This window comes from Lolium rigidum, chromosome 2 (genome assembly GCF_022539505.1).
Source record: "Lolium rigidum isolate FL_2022 chromosome 2, APGP_CSIRO_Lrig_0.1, whole genome shotgun sequence".
Taxonomy (NCBI): Eukaryota; Viridiplantae; Streptophyta; class Magnoliopsida; order Poales; family Poaceae; genus Lolium; species Lolium rigidum.
This window is the reverse complement of record NC_061509.1, coordinates 224,359,565-224,373,110: the sequence shown is the minus strand read 5'-3', so window position 1 is coordinate 224,373,110 and position 13,546 is coordinate 224,359,565. Positions and strand designations below refer to the sequence as shown.

The window sequence follows — 13,546 nt, the reverse complement described above, 5'->3', positions numbered from 1 at the left end:
GTGAACATCGTCTTCCCGAGTAGCCACATGAGGTACGCCTCCAAGCTGCGAGTGATGCTGGGCCGCGATCATCGGTACGTCGGGGTATCCGAACTGCTCGATCTGTCAAGAAATATTCAATGTTAGGACTACATATTACGCGGTAATTAAGGCTTGATAAAATAAATGAAACTGTTACGAACCTGGAACTCGTGTAGCCACGCCTGACGAGGGCCGTGAGCCTCAAAAGAGATAGGCCCAACGCCCTCGCGAACACCAACGAAACGTGCATCCACCGATCCATCTCACCCCAGCGAAAGTGGAAGGTGTGGGTCTCGGGCCTCCACCGATCCACTAAGCAGGTGATCAAAGCAGCATCGTAGTTCAGACGCGAAACGTTCTCTCGGGCCTCCACTAATCGAGCGAAAGGTAGTAGTCCAGCCCACTTCAACCTGCAAAACAAATGATGAAAAAGGTAAAGCAAGGTCCAATTCGAAGGTAAATTTCAAATTAAAGCTAAAACACCTACCTGTCTTCCCACTGAGGGTGTATCATCCAGTTCTTCTTTGGAGTACGGGTCTGCAGTGGGTCGATGCTCTGCGGGTCGGACTCCAAGTGCGATGCACGATGTTTCTGATCAATCACTGGATCGAGCAACGGGCGGGCCGCCATATCTGCAGAAAGATATCAAAAATTGTTGCATTGTTCAAAGATGATACAAATTATACCATTGATCACAAAGTTTACAAATTAAAGCATAGTTCATAAAAAATTCAAATTAAAACATAGTTCAGAAATATTACAAATTGTACCATTGTTCAGACTAATATGGTTCACACGTACTACAACTTAAGCATAGTTTATAAATATTACAAATTTTCTACTGTCTCCCTCTAGTTCTTCCCCTCCCACGCCTTCCTCGGTTGCCTCGCCTTCCTCGGTTAGCCGCCGCCGCTGCAGCCGCTGGGTAGAAAGTGGGACATAGGGGGTCCCTGTGTCCAAATTGGTTGCAGAGAAAACATTGCCTAGTTGGACCACCCGCTACGCTTCATCCATATCATTTCTAATGCGCCTTGTCTCCCGTCGACCTCTCGTTTGTACGCAATAACCTTGGGTCGTGGATGTACCGCCTTTCATTTGGTATCACCGTAGTAAAATTTCCCACAACTCTATATCCTAACATCTCACCGGTCCAGGTGTTCATCACATCCTCTTTCATGTAATACGGAGAGACGAAAGAAATTGAGGCCATCCCTAGTTGTCTGGTAGCTGCCAGCACATGGGAGCATGGAAGGTGAAGCAACTTCGGTTTGTTGCATGTGCACTCACACGATGGCCATTGTTCATTTTCAATTCTCACCTCATGTGTTCTCACCACATTCACACAACCAAACTTGTCGGTTGGTAAGCGCACCTCGAACCTCCTTTCCCCGATGCCCAGAACAGTGTGTGACATACCCTTCTTCATCTTCACATCCATATATTCCATAATGGCCTGACAGTACGGAGTGTTTGGATTTTCCAGCATATGACTCACAGCCAACTGTCGTCTCTCTTTGAAATAATTCATAGTGCCATATAAAATACCCTCCACAAGGGCTGTCAAAGGAAATGCCCTATTTCCCCTAAGCACGAAGTTGTATGATTCAGCTAGGTTGGTAGTCATCACACCATACCTAGCTCCATGTGTGTCATGCAGCAAAGACCACCTTTCTAATGGCTCGTGCTCTATCCACTCTGCAAAATTTTTAATCCGTCGTCCAGGCCTCCTTCTTGTATTGGGTGGGTCAAATCCGGGCAGGTCACATAGCCCAATAGGATCTGGCTCGGGGGCTCATCGGAACCTGTGTACCCCGTGCCACGAGCTGCCGCATGAGCTGCTGCTAATGCAGCTCGGGCAGCTAACCCGTGCCGCACATGGTCCTTAGTGAACTCATCTAGCTTGCCGCGGAGAAAAGTGTACTTGCATTCTTGATTCTCGCTTGCACAACTTCTTGAACGATTCATAAGACTCTTGCTCCTAAACTCGCGAGAAGAAATTGGCCCCTGGGTGGCGCATGCACCACCTACTCGCATATCCCGCCATGGCGTCTCTTCATCGAGTCCGGCTTCTTTCAGGCGTCTTGATAGCCGCAAGTATACCTGCATGCCTGTCATGGAGCACGCACACATTTGGGCGATCTTTCACTATCGATTTTTTTAACCGCTCGAAGAACCATAACCAGCTAGCGGTGTTCTCGCTCTCAACAAATGCAAATGCGAGAGGCACAATTCGATTGTTGCCATCCACTCCAATTGCTTGTCGAATCTGTCCCCGGTACCTCCCGATAAGAAAAGTTCCATCTACACACATCACCGACGACGAGTGCATGAAAGCCTCGATGCATATGCTGAATGCGAAAAACACCCCGTGCGTGAACCCTCACATTAGGGAACTCAGGTATCACAAAGTCTTGTATGTCCACATGGGTGCCCGGATTTCGGTCCTTCAATGTCTGCAAAAGACGGACGACACCGTCATAAGCATCATAGAAGGTTCCGAATCTGTTCTCCAGTGCCGTCTGTTTATCCCTCCATGCCTTGCCATATTCAATTTCATACTTATATTGAAGGTGAACTCTTCTCTGGATGGCTTTAACCCCCATCGCTGTATTCTCTACAATCTCCTTGTAAAACAGGCGAGCAAGCAGAGTGGATGTAAGGTTTCGGTGATCCTTTAGCATACTCTTAAGGACACAGGTGTGCGGCACGCAGTCGCTCACCAACCATGTTGTGTCATACTTCGGACAGTACCCATGCACCTTTGTTGGACATCTAGCTTCGCCGGACCACTCGTCAAGAATTTCGACTTGAAACGGTGGTTCTGAATACCCTTTGCGTGTTCATTGCCCACTCGGGTGATTGCTTCCTGCAGATGTCTCTTGTCGGCATATCTAGCACCAACCGAGATGGTGTTCATGCTCGTACTCCTGAGCAGAATCGTGCCGATCATCGACTATCATTGCATCCGACAAATCATGGTTCCAAGAAGAGGGGATCGGATCCTCCTCTTCGTTATCATCTGAAGTATCGGATCCACCGGATTCATCTGAGTCAAGCTTATAGTCCACTCCATCCTCGTCTTCCTCGTCCATCATGTTCTGCATCTGATCTTCTTCTTCATCCTCGCTTTCAAGCTCGACACTACCGTCATGACCACCTGCTGCATGGCTACTCTGCCCGGATTGGAAACCGCCGCCGCCGCATCGAACTTTGATCGCTCTCGCCCTGGATGGAACTCACCCTCGCCTTCCCGGGAATTCACCACCTTCTCCTCGGGAAGAATTAAGGCGATGGGGTGAGTTCCCTGCGCTCGCACGCTTCCAACCAGTGCACCCACCGAGAGGTCCGCTCAATCGGCTTCAACCGCCGTGAAAATCCGGGTACTTGAGCTGCTCCACAAAGCATGCACACCAACGAGTGTATGCTTGGGGATTAAGCCCGAAATTCACGGTCAACCACTCCTTCAACTGACTAACTCGCCATGTTTTTGGGTTTGTCAGATGCAACTCCTCATGCTGAAACTCGCTCAGATCAGCTCCGATCGGAGTTGTTCGGACCGTGCCATGACCGAAGTAAACAACGAATTTTACTCTATCTGACATATCTGCTCACCTATACAAATTACGGACTCGTCAAAAAATCTAGCACCTACACTCTAAAATAAATAAAAATCTAGCACCTGCATTCCTAAATAAATACTATCTACCGGTACATATTACACTAACTAATGTGCGAAGCTAACGAACGCAACATGCATTATGATTACACCATCTAATACCAGGAATTAGGGTTTACCCTTGAAGCGTGCGAAACACCTCTGTCAGCAGCTCAGCTCCTCCACCCCGCAGCAGCTCCACCACCATGCAGCAGCAGCACCACCACCACCAGCTCCACCACCACCACCTCCACCACCACCAACACCACCTCCACCAAAACGCCTTAAAAACTAACCCATATATAGATCAGCTAATTCTATAGCATTTGGTGGTCAAACTACAACAAATGGCTGGCTAAATCGCTCAGAAATGAGAGAAAACGCTGCTGGACTGAGAGCAAATGAGAGAGAGAGCTGAGATGAACTCAGAGAGCTGCAGGAGGAAGAAGAGCTTGGCGTCGGCCAGCAGCACCGCGCGTCGGCCGGCATTTATTGCCCAACAATTTCGGACACGGCGTCCCCGAATCAGCACTTCGGGATGGCCCTCCCCGACACGGCCTGCTCCTGACCAGGAGACAGCCCGACATCGCCCGCGCGTGGCCGACAAAAGCCGTCTCGGGCGCGCTGAACCCGACAAAAGCGAGTCAGGCGTGCTGACCCCGAAAATAGACGTCTCCGCGCGGGCGGCCGGAGATTCCCTGCACTTCGGGTTCGGTGACCCCGATCTAACTAATTCGGGCTTACGGACCCCGACGGTGTATTATTTCTGGAATTGCCTTAAAACTAATATTATTTCTGGATTAAACATTAAAAAGTGTATTATTTAAAAAAAATTCGCGACACTTCTCAACCAAAAAAAAATCCTTCTCGCTACAGGTTATTTTACTTGTGTACGCACCAGCAGCAAATAAAACATAAGCAGCTCGCCACGGCAATATCCAAGTGCGACACAAATGTGCACTGTCAAAAAAGTGCGACACAAATGAGGATAAATGCAATATTTGATTAATGGCATCCATAACTGTAGCAAAGTGGAATCGAAAATCAAAGAGGAATCCATAAATAAATCATTTTATTACTAAATCCTCATCTCGCCTGATCATTTGATTAAACTCCAAATCTCAGAAGGTCAATGTACAACACCGACAGATAACACGAAAACAAGCAGAGCTCAGATGCTGTGCTCTGCTCTAGACTTCTCGGAGGCGCGCTCGCGGCGCGCTTATCATCACAGACGCCCATCACCGGAGGAAGGGCTGGAGCGGCAGCAGGTCAGTTGCTACTCGCGTCACCTCACCGGCGCTTATGGCCGCCGCCGCCACCTCCACCACCGTTGTGCTGGTGACCGTCGCCGCGCTCCCTAGACCGCCGCGAGTGCCGCGGCGGTTCCTCCTGCTCCCGCTCCCGCCTGGAGGACGACGGGCGCCTCTTGAAGTGCTTCTCCTCCTCGCTAGACTGCTCCTCGTCGTCGTACTCGGCAGCCGCCGCTGGCGGCCTCCGCCTCTCCTCCTCCGCGCTTGCTGTGGTTTCCCGATGGTGGTGGCGGTTGTGACGGCCGTCGCTCTCCTCGGCTCTCTTGGACGAGGATGAAGACGCGGGGGCCTTGTCGGAGGACGACCTGCGGCTGCGCTTGGAGTCGGAGGCGTTGGCGTTGGCGTTGGCGTCGCCGGGGAAGCTGATGCGGGAGAAGACGCTGGCCTTGGCCTTGGACCGCTGGTCTGCCGCCGCGGCGTCGGCGGCGGCCGCCTTCGCGTGCTCTGCCTCTCGCCGCGACGCAGGTGGCGGCGGCGGAGGGGGGAGAGGCAGGTCGTCGTAGCGGTCGGAGGAGGCGCGCTTCTTGCCGGAGCTGGAGGAGCGCCGCGGGGAACGACGCGAGTGCCGTTCGGGGCTGAGCGTCGGCGGCGGCATTGCGCGCTCCGACCTGTCCGCCTGGGGCCTCGATCTCTGCACAACAATAAATGGCAAACACGGGACCACATGTCAGAATACTGCCACTTTAACATAACCCAGGGACTTGGCTAGGATTCCTAACCAAGGGATCCAAATCGTACGGCCAAGGATATTCCATGCTTTGCCACGACAGCATGCGGCCCAACCATGACACACCATTGGGCCGTGGCACAGCATAAACTACGTACTGTTTGGATTTTTTTTTGGTAAAACACATATTGTCGCTTTCATCTGGCGTCGTGATACTTTTATCTTTTTGCCCTATATACTACTGCTATCTACATCACATCAGGGAAGCATTGTGTAATGGCAAGTAACTGAAGCAAGGAAAAAAAGATCATAAAACAATGTTTTTCAAAAAAAGATGGAAAACGGTTAAAATAAAGGAAAACTTGCCAAATAAAATAAATAAATCTTGAGAAGAGTAGAAACAAAACCAACTAGGATATATATAAATAGACGTGTTTCTCCCATGTATATAGATGCCATCCTGTAACCCAAGCCGCAACGAGCACAGGAAAGCAGTGCCATGGACACTACGAGCAGGCAGAGCAACTCGGACCAGCAACTGCTGCTTGTGTGACCCCGAGCAACTGAGCACGTCGGCCTTGCCGGGACCAACCAAGAACACTGCCCAATCGAGCTGGCATTCACTGCTGCGAACCTTTCTTGTTCGGCAAATATCAGAATCAACCGTGCAGAAGGCATTCTTCTTCCTGTTCAGTGGTGCTGATCTCTCCGCAGCTGACGCCGTCGCCCACAAGTTTACCATGGAACTGATAGTACATAACTTTGCAAGATAATAGATTGACAGGAAAAGACATACATCCTTAGGTCTCATCGAGGTACTATCGTTTACGGCTCCTGACGATTCCCTGCCTTCCCTTCGATACTCCCTGTCCCTGTGTCGGTCTCGATCCACATCGCGGTCTCGATCCCTCTGCCTCTCCCTCTCCCTTTCCCTCTCACGGGAATGCTCACGCTCCCTCTCCCTCTCCCTGCATAAGTAGATTAGCATTGATCATTCGGTGAAAAAAAAGGACTGAAACAGCTACTATGACAACTGAGCATAAGTATATTAGAATAAATATTACAGGTCAATGAGGCATGCTACCAAAATTAACATTCCAAGTGCTAACTAACTAATCAGTATTTAAGTATCTGGGGGAAATGTATTCAGCAGAAGGGGTCAGGGTGGGCACAACAAAACTTACCTGATGACATGCACCAGGTCAGAACAAAACATGGAAAAGAGGGAATCAACCATTGGCAACAAATTCCTACTACAGACTCAAATGCAACCTAATGCCCCTTAACTTGTTTAGGCCTACCACTTTAGCCTCCGTAAACATGAAATTGATCTACATGGCCATAAACTTACACTGGTTAAAACATTTATTACTCCCTCCGGTTCATATTAAATGACTCAATTTTGTCTAGATACACATACATCTAGTCAAAAAAAAACTTAACTAGATTCATACGAAAAATGGTGATACTAGATATGACGAAAAATGGTTTTTTGTTACACATGCCTGATTATGGACCTTTCATGGCGCAGGGAATTTGCACTTGGGACAAGTGGCAAGTTTCATCACTCAAAAGTTTAAATTAACCTAGCAATCTAAATGATTTTTAAAGCACATTAGGGAATGACTCCATATACAAGCATTTAAGGAGGCCCTGCACAAATAGCCCCCAATCACCTAGTTTACCAGATGCAGCCAAAATGATAAGATGTAGTACAACAGGTTTATGTTCCGGAGCTTGCTTGATTATGATATAGGCTAACGTGTAGAACCAGACAAAGTATCAGGACACTGGGTGCAACTAACCGTACACGGTTCACATAGTAACTTCAAACTAAATCAATGCTTGAGAGTAGGAGCAAAACAAGATCAGAATTTCATCTGATTGATATTTTAGATAAGTTTTCGCTTTTGATACTCATTTATGATCATTAAAATCTGTTCAGGTAGCCAAGGTTGCAGATCAAGTCATGCACTAAGTGCTTTTCCGCTTGGTCATACGACTTCTTATCCTGACGGCCAAGGTTAATAAATTGTGATACGGGTTAACTTACAGAACCAGTCAAGACTTCAGATATTGGGCCCAAATAACCCTGCATGGTTCTTGGTTCATAAAGGAACATTTTATGTGCTTTAAGACTCTAATTTGATAAATCAGAGCCTCTAACATCCATATGTTTCCTTTGCTAAGGTGCTGTTTCACAAGTAGGTTTGAACCATTTACTTTGTGCAGAATTTGGATATATTGAACATCAAGACCACAAGGTTGCAGGAAAAGGTACTTGCAACAATCTGTATTCAGGCAGAGCAGGAGTTGGGCCATTGTAACTCAGATTAATCTGGTGTGCTACCTTAGAGCCCTCATGACTCATGAGCATGCGAGCACCATGGATAATGAGTCGAGCAACTAGTCTACAAGTCGTTATTTCACTGTCGACTCAGATGGTCGGTTCGACTAGTTCCATGAGTCGACCGGCTAGTTGTGGACTAGTCGATCGACTCAAAAATTTCCTGGGTGAGGCACTTGGGAGCCAAAATTAGGAACCCTATCTAGACGAGATAATTTGAGGCGTATGCCATGATGTTCTAGGCTCTAGCATTATTATTTATGTAACTTGTGTTGAACTTATGCCAGTTTTAGTTATTAAATCTCTTATTTGGTTGTCGCACTAGCGACTGCTAAAATACATGTCGACTAGTCGAGCAGTAGTCTAGACTAGTCAATGAGTCGGTACCCCAACGACTCAGATCGACTCGTCGACTCGTAATTCTTGGCGAGCACAAAGCTGGGGAAGCCATTACATTGTTTCATCAAGGGAAGGGAAACAGAGTCACCACGTGTTCAGTCTCCAGGAGGCATTCAATGTTGTGCTTGCAACAGCTGAGGCTAAGGCATGCAGGGCCAACTAAGCCTGAAGCAGATTCTTGTGGTTAGGGTACCAAAGTTATATGAGAGGCTGGCATGTATTTAATGGCCCAAATATGTGATGTCGATACTTGATTGTGATGCAAAATGAAAAAAAAAACCCAGCTCAAGTAGCAAAATACACCAAAGTAGCCAGTTTGAGTGGTCGTATAATCTCTTGTCATTCAATTGTTGTAGTGTATCACTTAATGGACCAATGCACTAGATAAAACTATAAGTACAAGGTAACCGATGACATCGTTTGTACATATTGGATAAGAGCAAAGCATATGAATCGAAGTGTCTAAGTTGTAGGAAATTAAAGCATATGATTTGAAACGTATAATCACCTTCCGTTGAATCGGTCCATTTCACGTCTCCTCCCATCAGGTTTCCTGGGTTCAAATTCGTCCCTTCTCACAACTGGTGGCCCCATGTTCATTCCCATACTGTTAACTGCTAATTCAGAAAGGTCCCTGAAAATGATAAATTCAAGAGTTTCATCATTTCAGCAGTGGTCATTGTAATAGCCAATCTGTAGAAAGACAAGGAGGTGATAATACTCATTTCCCAACAAATTGGGGAAATACAGCCACAAACTTGTAGGCTATGCACTCGTTTAAAATTCCACAGGTCAAACTAACACTCACACGTATAATTATATATGTCCAAATTCCTACTCAGAAAATAAAAAAAAAGATGCCAAGAGATATACCGAGGAATTGTAGGTATCATGTATCCTGGAGGCATAAATGGGTCTTGTGGGAGAACTCCCCCACCAAAAGGATCAAATGGACCATGTGGATAACCCATGTAAGGCATGGGACCTGGAAATGGTGGACCCATGTAATCCATTGGCAAAGGCATCCCCCCTCCTCCCCAGTAAGGGTTAAAATTTCCTGGTGGTCCCATAGGCATTCCAGCAAAATTTTCAGCTCCAAAATCTGGATAATTATTATTCCATTGCTCCTCGGCTGTAGGTAGAGTAAGAATTTTTTACATAAGTACAAGTAAATAAAGTTTAACCAATATAGGTGCAATAAAAAATAATGACATTGCATTCCATTTATGCAACATATCATGAAGTTCGGTGAAATTAACTTACCGTTCCCTGGTGCCCGCACCTTCTTCTTCTTTTTCTTCTTTACTGCTGAAGCCATTAAAATAATCTCATTATTTCAATGAGTACAATCATTTAAATATCAAATATGCACACAGTTCATTGGAAGCACAAGTAAGATGGATTTCTGGCTAATTTGACTCGCAAAACTGTTGCAAGTCTCTATCAAGAAAATTATTGGGGAGGCTGCATCACATGCAAGCTTTGATGAAAACTAACAGGGCTGAAAGATTATTACCTTGTTCGCCTGCAGGCAATTTTTCCTGCGACTCTTTCGTGACATGAGTCATGTCTGGTATTTTTTCATTTTGGGCATTTTTAGAGTCCATTGTCCCTTCAGCGACATCTGGAATTGTGTTAGCCTTCTTATCTGAAGAAGTCACATCGACGTTAGCTTTCAATCCGCTTTGGCTCTCAGCGTCTGGAGATTCTTCTATATGCGTCGGTGATTTAGGCTCTTCCTTTGAAGCGGCAGAAACAGCAGGAGTTCTAATCTTGGGCTGTACAGGTAGAGCCGACTCCATGTCTACACAAGATGCTATCATCAGTTTCTAATTCGTATAGACATATAATGTGATATAACAGATTAATATATGCATATACCCTGTATTTGCACCATGCTTCCGGCATTTTCCGTACTGCTAGTTGGTGGTGCCTCTAATATGCGGCTGATGGTTTCTCTTAGAGTTTTATTGGGAAGAAGATCATCGGCTAATATGCTTGTGGCACCACAGACACACATTGATCTGTTAATTATGTAATCCCTAATGCCTGCCAACAAAACAAAATATTTCACTCACTGCAGAGCATGCTTTTTTGAAATCTTAAAGTGAGGACAAAGAGAACAAGGAAAATACAATGTAGAAAATCCATCAAATAAAGACATTTGTATTGTATGACATCCGTATCAATGACAGCAGTTTGCAAAAACAATTGTTTCTTAAAGCACAACTTACATTTATCACAGAAACTCCTAAAGCAGCATTTACTAGTTAGAACAGCATCCTTCATTACTTCCTTACACAACGGGCAACGCAGCTCTGGTGGGAGATCACCAACAGAGCGGGTGGTGGGCAGGCCATCTATCTCCCTCTCAAAAGCAGCTCTGTCACAAAACAAATTAAGATGTTCGTTTTTTCCCTTCCAAGTAGATCCAGCAAAACTTATCACAGAAGTAACTAAGAAAGCAATTTGAACTTACTCATTTGGCCTCAAAACAGCACCAGCCCCACTTGGCAATGCATATGAGCCATCTGGAGTTGCCATCAACATGGATTTCGGAATGCCAGTTGGGGGTTTCATCCTTCTGACGTCATATCTAGTATCACCATTTGTTGGGCAATGTTGGATGAAATGGCCTGCAAACCACTATTGGTCAAGTGAAACAGGACATAATATTGCATTGACAAAGACTTGACAAGTCAACATACCAGGTACTTTACATCTATGGCAAATATAGCCAGGAGGAAGTGTCCTGTTGTCCAGCCGACCCGGACCACGTCCTTATGAATATCAAAGAGGATAAGTAGAATTAATTTAGATATCTAGTATCTGAATAATGATGTCACTATGTATCCATGATGCCTAGGCGGGTGTAGCACTTCTCTCACAAAGATTGATGCCACTTCTAAGCTCTACATATATCTTGCAAACAAACAATCAACAAAGAAGGTAGAAAGTATTACCAAAACCACGGCCAGCCATCATTCTCCCACCCATCCCCCTGCCATACCCTCTTCCAGAACCATATCCATCAGAGATTTGGCTGAAAACATGATCATCCAGTTAAATGAGTACAACATTTTATTAATACTATCTACCTTCATGGATAATAAATAGTCATTTAGCCAGTCAGCAGATCACTCACCTATAGTCAACAGCAGCTGTATCAATAAGAGCTTTTATTTTACTATCTTCGTCAACTTGATTTTCAGAAGCGTTAACTGCCTGGCTAACAGGCTGAGAAGGAATCGAATCACTAACATATAAAGAGTTGCCAAACTCATCATCCCACTCAGATTCTTCAGGCTGCAATTTCAATATCATGAATATCAGTTCCCAGGATCAATAGCCAACTGTAATAGCTCAAACCACGAAATATGACCGTGGTGGCAATTGCTGTAGGAGATAATAATAACCCAGACTAGAAGCTATTCTTACATATTTCATCGAGGAATCACCAAGAAAAGCGCTACCAGAAGGCATGACTTCTTCTACCCTATTTTCTGCAGGCATTGCCCTGCAAAAAATGGATGTGAACCCTGAATTATGATCGCTCGCATGATGTCTTAGCTCCTAACATGGACCATGTTCAGTGGCATGATCCAGTCAAACATATAAATTAATAGTCTGCTTATAGATAACTAATGTGTGATTAACTCTTCATGGCCGAGAATGTGAATTATCAGGTACGGTGTGTGGAGTGAATACGAAATCAGAGAGAAAGACAGTACTTTTCTGGTTCGGTGACGATCGGCATCCTTGGGCGTCCCGGTATCCGGCGAATCAAAACCGATGTGTTCTTTGGAATCATGGTAGATTCATCAGCATACTCTGTAATTATAAACATCGCACGAAATGATTTGAGTAATACCTCAACTGTATAATCCCATCCCATATCCCCCCAAAATCAAGATATTGCAAGCTAAGTACAGCACAGAATCATGCAAACTAATTTCAAAGTGTTTAAGGTGCAACTGTATTTCAATCGCACTGGCCTACTCAAGCAACAAACACCATTTACATCAAAACAAACTTACTAGCCTTCAATGCAATACTTGGTTCATGTGCTCAAAAATCCCAAAAGACATTCATACTGCTATACTTTGTAAATAAGTATCATTTCAAAGTTTTACTTCACTAAGAATCTATGCTCAACTGATAGTTAATCCTTCACATCAAACTTGTAAAAACTGTACCAGGAAAAAAACAATACCCACTAGATAAGGCCTCAATTTCATACATCTTGAGTGCATGAAAGAAACAGCTATACAGAGCCAAAAACATTACAGGCTGGGCCTATCACAATACTATCTAGCACTAACAACTTTGTATACATTCACCCATACAAAGAAATCAAAGAAAGGTTCTTTGCTGACAAAGAAGCAACCTTCATCGGTCTGCGCATTGGAGATCATGAGGTCGAAATCAGTGCCTCTGCCGAGGTGCTTGGACTCGAAAATCATATCCTTGAGGTTCATAACCGAGATGAATTGGCCCTCGATCGGGATCGAGTCATAGTCCCTGGCGCTCTTGAACTTGTAATAGACAGCCATGGTAGCGGCGGATCTAGATGGTGCGCCGGGTGTGCACCAGCACACCCAATTTGTGCGGCACGCCCAGAATTTGTGGAGATCAGTGGGGTTTATCTAATCACTGGGTGGCAAAGAGCTCAGGGCTGGCCAAGATTGCGGAGTGGGGTGAGACAGCAGCGACGCGATGAGGTGCCGCGGGAACGGAGATGGCGGCGGCGCGCGCGAGAGGCGGAGGGGGCTGCGGGTGCGGGCGTCGGCGGGGACGCAAGCTACGGCGCAGCGGCAGCTCTAGGGCACAGCGGTGGTGGAGTAGAGGAGATATTCTAGCGCCGCATCGGGTCGGATTGGAGCTTGCTTGGGTAGGTCAGGGCTCACAGAGGAAGAGGATGACTGCGAGGGGAAAGAATGGTCCCTCTGTACGTGCAGAGGATGGAAACGGGGGAGGAGGAGAGCAGATATTTGGTTCAAAATAGAAAAGCAACTAATACTAGTATTTCACGCCAATTGTTACCTTTTAGAGTCTCAAGATCAGTATTGCTCAAAATACTATCACACGCCAGGTGTAGATAAGATCTACCACACACACTAGGCTAAGAATTGAATTGCAAAATG

The 13,546-nt window shown here is 45.9% G+C and overlaps 1 protein-coding gene across 3 annotated transcripts; it reads right to left on the bottom strand.

Annotated features, from left to right (window-relative positions):
• Nucleotides 1-4,728: 4,728 nt before the first annotated feature.
• LOC124693045 (E3 ubiquitin ligase PARAQUAT TOLERANCE 3-like) lies at nucleotides 4,729-13,355 on the bottom strand. 3 transcript variants are annotated; one of them, XM_047226491.1, is made up of 15 exons: nucleotides 12,790-13,044; nucleotides 12,134-12,233; nucleotides 11,841-11,919; nucleotides 11,548-11,708; nucleotides 11,366-11,445; nucleotides 11,111-11,182; nucleotides 10,882-11,038; nucleotides 10,637-10,785; nucleotides 10,284-10,451; nucleotides 9,919-10,206; nucleotides 9,666-9,710; nucleotides 9,276-9,534; nucleotides 8,911-9,036; nucleotides 6,453-6,624; nucleotides 4,729-5,620 (listed from the first exon to the last, which is right to left on the bottom strand). In XM_047226491.1, the coding sequence occupies exons 1-15, from the start codon at nucleotides 12,953-12,955 to the stop codon at nucleotides 4,970-4,972; spliced, it is 2,673 nt and encodes an 890-aa protein (XP_047082447.1). In that variant the 5' UTR covers nucleotides 12,956-13,044; the 3' UTR covers nucleotides 4,729-4,969. The 3 variants fall into 3 exon arrangements, with proteins under 3 accessions (XP_047082447.1, XP_047082444.1, XP_047082446.1); XM_047226488.1 differs by lacking the exon at nucleotides 4,729-5,620 and adding an exon at nucleotides 7,028-7,031 and having other exon boundaries at nucleotides 5,635-6,626; nucleotides 12,790-13,355; XM_047226490.1 differs by lacking the exon at nucleotides 4,729-5,620 and adding an exon at nucleotides 7,028-7,031 and having other exon boundaries at nucleotides 5,635-6,626; nucleotides 9,666-9,707; nucleotides 12,790-13,355.
• Nucleotides 13,356-13,546: the final 191 nt, after the last annotated feature.